This window comes from Lepidochelys kempii, chromosome 3 (genome assembly GCF_965140285.1).
Source record: "Lepidochelys kempii isolate rLepKem1 chromosome 3, rLepKem1.hap1, whole genome shotgun sequence".
NCBI lineage: Eukaryota > Metazoa > Chordata > Testudines > Cheloniidae > Lepidochelys > Lepidochelys kempii.
The window spans coordinates 115,235,689-115,248,915 of record NC_136382.1 but is presented as its reverse complement, the minus strand read 5'-3'; the positions used below and the strand labels follow the sequence as shown (position 1 = coordinate 115,248,915).

Sequence of the window (13,227 nt, the reverse complement as noted above, 5' to 3'; positions counted from 1 at the left end):
TCAATGACTTCATTTTTAAGAGGTGGCTAAAACTTTGCAAAGTATGTCAAGGATGTTCTAAAGCTGCATGGGCTTGATCCTGCATGTTACTTAATACCCTGAGAGATGCTGCACACCCTAAGCTCCCACTGACTTTATGCTTGAAGAATTAAGAATATACTTTAGTGCTTTGCTGAATCAGGCCTTTCATGGGAGTTTGATACTCATTACCTTGCAGGACTGAGTCCTTTAAAAGAAAGTACAGTATTATCTACCAGGTGTTCAGCCTCCCAATATTACATCAAGCTGTTTTGTAATAGCATCAGATTAGTGGGTGTATCTAGTAATCATCATCTTCAGACGGAAGATTCTGCACTAAAATGTTTAGTATTTATTTTTAGACAATAGGATTAAAATTTAAATTAAATAACGTAAAACTGTAGTGCATACAAAATAGCACTTTGGAGTGATAATTTTATTAGTATTCCTTTACATTAAAACTAAGTAAATGTTCATTTTCTTTTAAGATCACATATTGTGAAATACCTGCAGTTTGTTGGAGTCATTATTTTTACAGATTTTACTTCTTACTCTTTTAAAGTGTATTTAAGCTTTAGGGAAAGCATTTCTGAGCAGAAGACATTACTTAGATATGACAATTTTAGTTTTATCTACATCTGTCCATTTAGAAAGATACATATAGATGCCTATGACATAGCTATGATACACAGAGATGTAACAAAATAAGAGAGAATCAGGCCTGACGCATTTAGTTTTAAATACCTGCATTTCACATTTGTTGAGATTAACACTTCTTCGCTTTTCAACATTTTCAGCAGCTTGGCTATTAAGTCTTTTTCTACCTCCTTTTGGTTTTTGCTGTGAATTTTGTTGTGTGCCCTGTGATTAAAAAAATAAAGGGTATATTACGATCTATGGTTCTTTGAAAAGCAGTGTATTTAGTCACAGCCAAATGTGGGAAATGCCAGAGTTCAACATGAAGCAACTAAATCAGAATTTGCAGTGGAAGAGACATTTTCTTGTGCTATCCCTTTTGTGTTGCTAGATATCAGAGACCGCATTCATTACAGAATGTTACTTGCCTCCAGAATTCACAATAAAATTCTCAGAGCAATGCAGTTTACCATGGCCTGGCAGGCAGCAGGCTCAGGGAAGAGTTTTCAGAGTGGGCTCTGTTATAGCACGTTCTTACCAGAGCACCCTCTGCAGCACAACCACCTCTCAGCCTTAGTTTCCCAGCTGCTCTTCCATTGCTCCACCCACCTCCAACACCTTTCTGGGTTGCAGAACTTAGCCCTCCAGCTAGGTCGCTTATAGATCTATACCTGCTGGGCACTCAAAGTCCAAAACAAGTACAAAATAAACTCTTCCCTTTCTTCCGGAAGATCCACAAGTCCTCCCTAGCCCCTGGCCCGAGCCAGCCTTCTCTCTGACAGTGAGAGCCCTACGTCAGCTCTCTCTCTCTGCCTGCTCCTTCCAAGCCTCTCCCTGGAAACCTGCCTCCAGCTCCAGGTGGTTCACTTTAGGCTAACTGGGCCTTCAGCAGCCCATTAACCCCTTCCTTCCATGCCTGGAGGCTTGTGTGCCCCATTGTAAACTTCTTTATGTAATGATGAGTAGCTCAATTTAAAACCATGAGTGCCTAGACATATCTCCAAATAACATATCTGGCCACTCAAATTGGTATTTAAGACTACTGGATGGGTATTTATGTTCCCTAGCATAGATTATAGCAATCAAGTGTGGGATTTGGACACCTTATTAACATGTCCACGTTTAAAAACTGGGGCCTACAGTCATTCAGAACAGCTGCACATGCATGAAGATATCCCGTAGAGTGGAAAGGATACCATCTGTACAATGAACGTAATGGTAGCCAATCACCTTCTTTAACAGTATAAATTAAGTGCATACAGTGACAAGCACCAGAGCAATAAGAAGATAGTTCTGTACAATGAGTAAAAATAGCAGCATTTACATCAAAGGCAATCTGGAGGAGTAGAAAAGACTGAGTAAAAACAAACTTTGTCGGCATAAGTGCCCAGGTCCTCTGCATAGGGGTGAATTTCACCCCCAGAATGTAGTCCAGAAAGAACTCAGTTTCTTTCTCTCTTGGATTGCAACAAAGGATTGATGATGTCTAAATGCAAATGCTCATTTTGGATGTTGCTGTCATTATGGCTACCATGTTCCACATTTGAAACTCCTAAAACTCTACTGCCAAAGCTCAATGAATATTTGGGATACATCCCATGGCTTAAGCAACAATACTTAGAAGCAGCAGCAGTAGTAAGCAATATATCTACACCTTTAAATGGGCATTAGTACAACATTTACTCTGCCACATGATAGTTTTGTGAATAAATTTATGCCCCCCCACCCCACACACACAAAGCAAAGAGATTACCTGTTCACACTCTTCCTCATCATCAGCATCTATCTGTTCTGTAGCACATGGGTGGAGATTTTCATCTTGATCACTGCTGTAGGCTGGTTCAATGGACCCTTGAAATTCATTGACAAGCCCACTGAGATTCAATGAACCTTTTTTCCTAGAACTGAGCAGGGCTTCACTTGATCCCAGTTTGGCAGCCTGAGAAAGTAGGGCTCCTTCAATACTGCTCCGCTAAAAAAAAAAAAAAAAGTAAGTATCCCCTTTATGTTTATATTTTAACATGCCATGATCAACATTTATTTATGCTTCACAATAAAAATCACAAACAAAGCCCCAAAATACAACATAAGTTTTTGCTGCATTCATCTGTACCTAAGGGAAACATAAAAGAAAAGGACTTGAATTGATCACTAAGCTTTCCACCTGTGATATATAGGGATCATATGATATACTCTGTAAAAGGACTGTGAAAAATGGCATAATGGTGTTTGATGCTACTGTGTCTCAATGATGCCAGATAAAATGTGCTCCATTTGCATGTAAAAACATTTTTTCCCCTAAGTGTCAGACCTGCTAACTTAGCCTAAGATCTGAAACTCACGACAAGTCTTTCCTGCTTCAATTAGAATGCCATTAACAATTCTTATTGCAAATGGACAATGGCTTATTGAGCGTACTCCTCCATATTGACTCAGCATGGCTAACAGGAGTAATGTGTATTACAAGCTTATTTTTGGCAGAAATGTAACATGTGACTTGAAATGTATACAAGTAGCAGAACTGCCAAAAAAAGATGCCATCTTTGCATAGCACTTTAGTTATCCTAACTGCATTTTTAAAAGTATATTTACATTATAGATTTATTGCACTGTATCATAAAATCTAGGCACGCAGACATGTATCAATCAAGTTCTATTCATTAGGTATCGCTGAAATAAAATTTGTACTTCTTTATAATGTAATTGGAGAGTCTCTGAAATGTATTTTTCTTGTATCCTATTTAAAACCAATAAAGCACAATACATTCTGAAAGTTTTATAGTTATTAAGTATTCTGGATTCAAACAACCCCATGTACTATTTCAATCTACTGAGATATGGAATACAAAAAGGACTTACCTTGTGCATCTCTGGACTTATTTCTGAAAATATATACAAAAATATGTACAGCATGATAAATAATCACAGAGGTGTCAGTTTGTGCCACTTTATTAATGTTACATTAATATTTCAACTCTGAATCCTGTTTTCTAAGATTTAGAATTAAATTTTTTTAGTGCTAAAGCCTTACTTTCCCCACAAATAGAATTAAATAAATAATAAATACAGTTAAAAATATTAATTTTATTGTTGCCCCTTTTTGACCTGAATGGCTGTCCAAGCCTGGGGTCTTCCAGCTGGAAACAGAAACTGATGGAGTCTGGTATGTCCTTTGATGCTATCTTTATTTGCAAGGAATGTACAAAGTCCTAATTCTCCAAATGCAGGAGGAACCAACAGCAGCTAGACCCCCAAGTATCTTCAGCCAACAGCGAACCCAAAGCGCTCTAGCTTCCCCCCCCCCCGTCATACACCATGCTCAGAGGCTACTGCTTGGCCTTCTTGCTTTTTGCTGTGGCCTCACAGAACAGAGAGAGTATTCTCATTATCTGTGTTCTGCCTCCAACCCCCCCACCTCTAACACAAATCAACACTCAACAAAATTCCTCTGCCCATGCAGTCCAGAAACTCCTGGGCATGTTCACAAACCATTTTGTCTTAGGCTGGGGGTGGGGGTGAGGGGGAGGAGAGGGGGCAGCGCTTGTGATTAATTTATCCTGACAATGATGTTTATTGAAAGGTGTGTTCACACCCTGTCTCCAAGAGGTTTGTGTTACCAGTCTCTCTCGGCATAACATTATGATGAATCCCAATTAAGTTCCTGATCCTGTAAACACATGAATAACTGTATGTATGTGGGACTATTTACTTGCTTCAGTGTTTGCAGGATCAGGCCTAAACATGGAAATTCAAAGATAAGGATAATACACTAACTCATTTTGCTTTCTCTGCATTGCAGTTTTCTCAAGGCTGAGGTTGCATACTATGGACAAGATAGACAGCTGATGTAAATCAGTGCAACTCCATTACCTTTAACTACATCTGTCTACAAAAGCTGAGGGTCCAGCTCTACAAGTGCTGTAAACTAAGCACAATGGGAAGAGTCATGAAGAAGATGATTGTACATCTTTGAATTCCATTATGTTAGTTTACCTAATTTATGGTATATACTGCTTAGTGTGTTGATTTTTTACTGTTAATAGCATATGCTATTGGATACAATATAACTTACCACTTGGCTTCATAACTTTATGGACTCTGGATGAAGGTTCTGAAAGGATACACATAGTTAACCCTACAGTGTTCCAAATAAAGTTACTGGTATCTTGGCCAACATTTTAAAAAATGCATGCCAAAATTTAAGCTCCTGAGTCCATACATAGGGACCTTGGGTTGGATAATGGGACTTGTGCTCCTAAATCACGCAGGTGATTTTGAAAATCCTGTCCCTTAGGAACTAGCATGGTTTGCATCAGTACTGAGCACACAACTGAAGTCAATGTATGAGTTTGAAATCTGTGGGAGTTGCTTAGCATTTCTGAAAATGAAGCCACTTGTTTAGGTGCCTAAATTTGTACTTAGGAGCCTAATTTGAGGCCTCCACTTTTGAAAATCTTGGTCTAAATTGCTGGAGATTTATTGCTCTATTAGAAACATTTGGTGAGATTTGTAGTTTAGTATAGGTTGAAAGTATAAGTATTGAGTGTTCCAAACAGGACCATTCAGTTACTATTTCACATTGTCAATGTAATCTTATACCTTGGAAACATTATATAGAAGATTCTGCTTGAAAAACAACTGAAAATCTTTATTGACTTGATTGTTTCTCAGTGGTAATTGTTGCTTTATGTTAAGTCACTATATCAATATTCCTGCAAACTATACTTAAATGACTTGGTATAAACTGAATATTACATTTCTCAGATCTACTTGATCACTGTCTCTTAATATTTAATTAAGTAGTTGAAGATAGACATAATAAAAAGTTAGGATGCAAAACTGGTCAAACTATGTAAACATTTTAACTGCAGCAAGAAAAACAATAAATAACCAGGAAAGGTTATTAAAGATGAAAAAAGACCAACAGTACCATTTATCAAATCTCTAGCCTTCAGAAGGCTGATAGGATTCTGATTTTAAAACAACAGGCTAAATGTAATTAAGGTAAAAACAGGTTCCAAGGTATTTATTATTCACCTTTTTAAAAAATAAGCATGTCAGCATTACATAAAGTACTTGGCTTTCTGATATATGCATAAATAAATAAATACACACCCACAAACATCCATTGTTTTTTAAAGTGTGCAGTTTGGATTTTATGGTAACGTAATAAAATCAAATGGCACATATACCATAAGACTATCAAAACAACCTGTTAAAAGATACCCATATTTTTTCTCTACCCAATCCATGAGTGTTTTACTATGGCTTTAAAATCTCACTTTGCCATGACACTTGGCAATATACATCCTAGATGTGGAAATATGCAGCTTCATTTGAAACCCACCGTCACCTCACAAAAAAATTTAGCTGTAAGTAATGTATGTGTGTGTGTGTCTCTCTCTCTCTCTCACACACATACACACACCCCCCTCAAGAGAGGCATCTATCACTTTCAAATATACTTGGCACTGAAAAGACTCAAGTTCAGTTGTTTTTTTGAAATTTTAGTTTAGTTTAATTTTTGGCACATTCCTACTTTTCTTCTATGTTCAGTAGATAGAAATAATATTTTGTCTTTCTATAGTACCTTCTAAGAATCTCAAGTTACCCCTCAAACATTAACTAACTTTTACAATACCTGTGTGAAGTGAGCAGTATTAAATCCCACTGTATAAACTGTATGAGATTAAGTGACAAGCTTAAGGTTACTATGGTACAGTCAGGAATGGAACCCAGGTCTTCTGGTTCCCAGTCTTGTGTCTTATAAACCACAGAGCTTTCTCCTCATCATTCTCCAAAAACCTCTTAAACTAGGCTAGTAGCTTGTGAGGAAAGACGAAAAAAACCAAAAATCCACACACACTTTATTATGTGTTTGAGTGTATGTGTTTTGAGTTTGAAGGAGCAAAACTGATAAATAGAACAAACTGGAAATTTTTCAGTGGACCATTTTTCTGCCAGAAAATCCCATTTGTACCAGTGGGAATGTCCAATTACTACAGAAACAAGGCAGGTTTTCCCATGAAAACCTGCCTGCCAACCAGATTTTGAAACCTGCCAGCTTGCCTGCCCAGCTCCACAGGAACCTGGGTTCCCAGCTCCTCAACAGCCAGCCAGCCAGCCTCCTGGTTCCTCCTCAGTAGCCTGCTCTCTGCTGTTGTTAGCCCAGGAACAGCGCTGCTGGACAGGGACCTGGAACAGTATTTTTCCATCACGGAATATTCCCTTTTGCCAGAAATTCTGAGATTTGAGGTTTTGTTCTGATTCAGAATCAAACAAAATCTCCAACACTCAGAATTTCTGATGGGATGGATGGTGCTTTCTGGCCGGCTCTACTGATAATTTTATTTCAATAGGGATAATTATAGATTAGGAGTTACCTACTGATTGCAAACAAACATGACAATCTGTTGGAGGCAATACATTTCAGTTTTAAAACAGCAATCAGTGGAGGGCATTTTCTTTTCACATAATGCCTCTTACAGTAACTCAATCTTTGCCCCCTTCCATGCTATGTATAATTTGAAAACATTTAAATACATTTTCCTTTAGCTTTCTTTGACAGTACACATTTTAATCACCTGACTTCCTTCTCACCCTCCGTGGGGTAAGACCTTCTTTAGAATTATGTGATGCTTTCATTTCTCCCTCTGGAGTATAGTGGAATCCTGGATGATCTATAAAATAATCAGAGGCATCAATAAACGTTAAGTATTATTTGACGTGTCACATCAGCACTTCTGGGAAGGGTTTACCTTCATTTTGTGTCTTACATTGTGGAACATACTTTGTCAGAGCTGCACAAATAACTGATAATGGTAGTTGTAGTGTTACCAATTAGCTACTGAAAAAACATTACATATTTAATACTACTTTACCAATGGATTGCTAACACAACAATATTGTTGCACAATTACCATGTCTAACTTAATCTGGATGTGTGTACTGCAGTCACAGACAGTGCCCTCCTGTCCCATTTCCCACAAAAAAAATATGAGTCTGATCTGCTCCAAGGTTTCCTGGGCATTTAGCTATATTGTGTTTAAATCTATAATTGGAGTGAATTTTACTAACTTACCAGAGATTTCTAATAACATAGGGGACAGGAAGAGCTGGTCAGACCATATCATTAGTAAAAGCAGAAAGCAAGAGAGATAAAAAAAGACAGGGTACAGAGGGGATTGGGTTCATCTTCGAACATTAGCAACATCTTAGGCTAACATTACCTAACTCTGGCATGGGATGGACACACATGCGCACACATCCCTCAAAAATATTCATGGAAGAGAACTCTGGAGGAAAGGGAAACTCTGTCAGGGTCCCATTATGGGGTTTTCTTGAGGTGGTTCTTTGGGTGCAATTGCCTCCTGTTGAATACCCTACAATTCTACCCTCATATCTTTCTAGTCTGCAAGAGAGCAAGGCCATCCATGAGGAAGCCTCATACCTCCCTGGTGGCTCTGTCTGGATTCCAGACTGCTATATTACCAGAGAATCCCTAGTAGCAGCTCCCCCATGATGCCTGCTTTCATAGGTTTGCCAGCGTGCAGAAGAGACAGAAGTATGAAAGCCTCAAATGGCATTTAACTTATTCTCAGCTTTTCCATGGGTCCTGGCCAGGAGGAGATAACATTGCTAAAGCAGCTGACCAACCACACCCTGTCTCTGTTCAGAATAAGAAAGAGCCAGATGGAGTGGTCCATCGGAGGCTGATCTAACCTTCCCGTTTACTATCAGCCACATCCTGTTGGTTGCTGAGTGGCCTCAACTCCCACTAATCTGCACAGAATCAAGCCTTATTTTAAGGAACATACACACAGGTTTCTTGTATTTTAGATGAAATCTAAAGAATATGTAGCTAAAGATGAATGGTTGAAAAAATTATAGTGAAAGAAAAAAACTTACGTATGGCATCCATTTCTAGAATTGCCTGCTTGGCCTGAAAGATATAAATTGTGCAAAACCAGGTCACACAATACAAATATGCTAAGTAATGTCACATGACACATACAGGAGCTCAACAATTAAAATGTATTTCTACTCAATAAACATTATAAGCAATTTTTCTTTGGTCACTTTATATACAGTTTAGATCAGGGATTCTCAAACTAGGGGTCATGACCCCTCAGGGAGTTGCAAGTATTATGTGTGTGTGGGGGGGGGTTGCAAACGGTCAGCCTTCACCCCCCAAACCCCACTTTGCCTCCAGAATTTATAATATAAACATATAACGTTTGTTTATATGTAACATATTTGTTACATATAAACAAATGTGTTTTTAATTTATAAGGGTGGTGGGGGGGTGTCACACTCAGAGGTTTGCTGTGTGAAAGGGGTCACCAATACAAAAGTTTGAGAACCTCTGGTGTGGATGGTTCCACACACTACACATTATACTGGACTAGCATTTTACTCTTCCAAGTTTAGTAAAATAAATTTTCCAGGTAGCAAGTAACAACTGCTGCTGTTCACTGTACAGGTTCCACCACAATTTCCCTTACCACCCACCACTCCAGCACTGCCAAGGGAGCAGTGAATGGCTACACTGTATTAGCTGGGTATCTTTCTAGTGTGAGGAAATACCAGCAGGTGTGAAGCTGGCATACCTGATTACATTAGCCCCTCTAGTGAGTATTTTGAGAACACGTAGCCCTTTGGCTAGATTTGGCTTGGCAGACAGACCCTTATGGGATTGTTGTCAGCTGGTGGAATTTAGAGCAGCCCAAAGGCTGCTCCAACCTCTGCTGGGACCAGCACACAACTGATATCAGAATCAGGGAGCTGTACTAATTCTCTAACAGCTCCTCCCACTACCTACCGCATCTGCTGTGTTCAGAATCTAAAACATAATTTGGGGATTCTAAATATATGTCCATTTGAATGTGAATGCTTTCTGGAATCTTGAGAGTTATAACAAAAAAAAAATCCAAAAAAATTAAATTGGAAAACTACTCATTTGTTAAGAGGAGAAAATTTATTGTGTGCCATGAAAAACAAGTATCAACATTGCTCCCGCTAAGCAATTTCTAACCAGATTTATTTTTTAAATTATTTTTTGGATGTCATCTGCCCTAGAGACAAGTACCACCACCAAAAATTAATATTTTATTACTGTTTAAATAGCAAAGTCAATATCCCAAGACTTTTCCTGTGTTAACATGTTTCTAAAGAAAAAAATATCATTGGACATATAAGCCAAAAAAATAAAAATACATAAATAAATAGCTTAGAGTGTTTGCATTGATAAGGATGCAGTCCAGTTATTTTCCACTAGGTGTCATGAATTGACTACCACTAATATGTGAAAAGATGCGGGGGAGGGAAGGTGGAGGGGAATCAGCAGGTGTGAGTAGACACTAGATATTTATTTTATTTGAAAAAAGAAAAGGAGTACTTGTGGCACCTTAGAGACTAACAAATTTATTTGAGCATAAGCTTTTGTGAGCTACAGCTCACTTCATCAGATGCATTCAGTGGAAAATACAGTGGGGAGATTTATATACACAGAGAACATGAAACAATGGGTGTTACCATACACACTGTAGGGAGAGTAATCAGGTAAGGTGAGCTATTACCAGCAGGAGAGCCGGGGGCGGGGGAACCTTTTGTAGTGATAATCAAGGTGGGCCATTTCCAGCAGTTGACAAGAACATCTGAGGAACAGTGGGGGGAGGGAGGGTAGCGGGAAGGGGGGGGAATAAACATGGGGAAATAGGCTTGAATAGAGACTGGGAGTGGATGGGTCCTTATACAAAGTAAAACTAAGTTAATTGTATCCAGTTTGCAAATTAATTCCAATTCAGCAGTCTCTCATTGGAGTCTGTTTTTGAAGTTTTTTTGTTGAAGAATTGCCACTTTTAGGTCTGTAATCAAGTGACCAAAGAGACTGAAGTGTTCTCCAACTGGTTTTTGAATGTTATAATTCTTGACATCTGATTTGTGTCCATTTATTCTTTTACGTAGAGACTGTCCAGTTTGGCCAATGTACATGGCAGAGGGGCATTGCTGGCACATGATGGCATATAGCACATTGGTAGATGTGCAGGTGAACGAGCCTCTGATAGTGTGGCTGATGCGATTAGGCCCTATGATGGTGTCCCCTGAATAGATATGTGGACACAGTTGGCAACGGGCTTTGTTGCAAGGATAGGTTCCTGGGTTAGTGGTTCTGTTGTGCGGTTGCTGGTGAGTATTTGCTTCAGGTTGGGGGGCTGTCTGTAAGCAAGGACTGGCCTGTCTCCCAAGATCTGTGAGAGTGATGGGTTGTCCTTCAAGATAGGTTTTAGATCCTTGATGATGCGTTGGAGAGGTTTTAGTTGGGGGCTGAAGGTGATGGCTAGTGGCGTTCTGCTATTTTCTTTGTTGGGCCTGTCCTGTAGTAGGTGACTTCTGGGTACTCTTCTGGCTCTGTCCATCTGTTTCTTCACTTCAGCAGGTGGGTACTGTAGTTGTAAGAATGCTTGATAGAGATCTTGTAGGTGTTTGTCTCTGTCTGAGGGGTTGGAGCAAATGCGGTTGTATCGTAGAGCTTGGCTGTAGACAATGGATCGTGTGATCTGGATGAAAGCTGGAGGCATGTAGGTAGGCATAGCAGTCAGTAGGTTTCTGGTATAGAGTGGTGTTTATGTGACCATCGCTTATTAGCACCGTAGTGTCCAGGAAGTGGATCTCTTGTGTGGACTGGTCCAGGCTGAGGTTGATGGTGGAATGGAAATTGTTGAAATCATGGTAGAATTCCTCAAGGCCTTCTTTTCCATGGGTCCAGATGATGAAGATGTCATCAATATAGCGCGAGTAGGGGCATTAGGGGACGAGAGCTGAGGAAGCGTTGTTCTAACTCGGCCATAAAAACGTTGGCATACTGTGGGGCCATGCAGGTACCCATAGCAGTGCCGCTGATTTAAAGGTATACATTGTCCCCAAATGTGAAACAGTTATGGGTGAGGACAAAGTCACAAAGTTCAGCCACCAGGTTTGCCGTGACATTGTCGGGGATACTGTTCCTGATGGCTTGTAGTCTATCTTTGTGTGGAATGTTGGTGTAGAGGGCTTCTACATCCATAGTGGCCAGGATGGTGTTTTCAGGAAGATCACCGATGGATTGTAGTTTCCTCAGGAAGTCAGTGGTGTCCCGAAGATAGCTAGGAGTGCTGGTAGCATAGGGCCTGAGGAGGGAGTCTACATAGCCAGACAATCCATAAGTGTAAATTATTTCTCAGGGCTTCAAAGGGATAACTTTAAGATTACTCTTTGTGATACAAGCAACATGTTGTATTTGGGCAGGAGACTTGGGTAGAAAATGTTTTTAAAAATTCTATTAAGGACTAAATAGAGTCTAAGATTAATAAGTAGCTTGGTATAAATGTATCTTATAGTGTGTGTTCAGTTTTCTATTATAATGTTAATTATATTACAAATATGGGACCATATCCTTCCATCAGTTTTTATGCAAAACTGATATTGACTCCAGTGGGTGTTCTACATACAATGACAAGTTCAAGCCCATAGCTTTTTTCTAAAGCCTTGTCATCAGCTGGGTGTAGGCAATTCCAGAAATACATTGCTTGAGCTATACCAAGGTCACTGCACCAATGCAAACCCCCAGAGCAGAAGTACTACACTAGCATAAAAAGTGACTTACATCAGTCCAGTTTACCCCAGTTTTAAACCAAGCTAAATTACACTGATGCAAGTCACTTTTTACACTGGTGCTATGTATCTACACTACAGGTTTACTCTGGTGCAGCTACCCTGGTATAACTACAGGTGCAAAAGGACAAATCCCAGGGTAGACAAAGAGTATGACAAACCGATGAGATTCTAGGTTTCGTGTGCCAACTCCCGTAGATGTTTTTGCTGGAGCTTTTCCCTTTCAGCTTTATGAATCGTCTGAAGATGTAAAAAAATAAAATAAAAAAAACCAAAAAACATATTAACTGAATTCCATTTCATTCACATAGAGAGGACTTTCGATATCAAAAGCTGCTTCCAAATTGTCTTGTGACTGTCTGCTAATAAAAGTGCCTTAAATAATACAAATATTATTATTAATACAAAGATTAGAGAGTTAGTTTATTTACCTTAGCAGGAATTTTAGCAGGGTGATTTTCTAGAATTAATCTCTTCAAGTGAAGAATCCAAAGGCGTTTATCTTGTTGTGATTTAGCCTGTTGTAAAATCATGAGACAGTCAAATTACTCATTACTGTAGCCACTCAGGGATTGGAGACTATAAATACAGGGGTGTACATGAGTACTTAAGGGCAGAAGTTGGCCCCGTTACCACAAATATTAGGGGAGATGGGCTTTAAATACAGCAAATTGGGTGAATGTTTTATTTGACATCATGTATAACAACATGTAAGGTTATGTTCAGAGCAGGGAGGTTTCTGTCATACCTGCACTGTGTGCTGCATCTTGGGGTTTTTGTAGTGGAAGACACTAAAGCTAAGTGGTTCCTTTGGTATTACTTCAACAAGCATGAGATTGCCACACTGTATAGAGAGAAGAGATAGTGAATCACAGAGGAAAGTATAAAGAAAGCTGGAAATTGGTTCAATCAGCACATTAA

The 13,227-nt window shown here is 39.2% G+C and overlaps 1 protein-coding gene across 6 annotated transcripts in view; it reads right to left on the bottom strand.

The window, feature by feature from the left end:
- Positions 1–13,227, bottom strand: part of PLEKHG1 (pleckstrin homology and RhoGEF domain containing G1) — a 215,366-nt gene that overhangs the window by 10,927 nt on the left and 191,212 nt on the right. For all 6 annotated transcript variants that reach the window (XM_073337635.2, XM_073337636.2, XM_078852205.1 and 3 more), the window contains 8 exons: positions 13,055–13,150; positions 12,738–12,824; positions 8,563–8,596; positions 7,239–7,334; positions 4,727–4,765; positions 3,514–3,536; positions 2,408–2,626; positions 763–879 (listed from right to left, as the gene is read on the bottom strand). In XM_073337635.2, the coding sequence (XP_073193736.1) occupies positions 763–879; positions 2,408–2,626; positions 3,514–3,536; positions 4,727–4,765; positions 7,239–7,334; positions 8,563–8,596; positions 12,738–12,824; positions 13,055–13,150 (711 nt within the window). The remainder of the gene's footprint in view (positions 1–762; positions 880–2,407; positions 2,627–3,513; positions 3,537–4,726; positions 4,766–7,238; positions 7,335–8,562; positions 8,597–12,737; positions 12,825–13,054; positions 13,151–13,227) is intronic.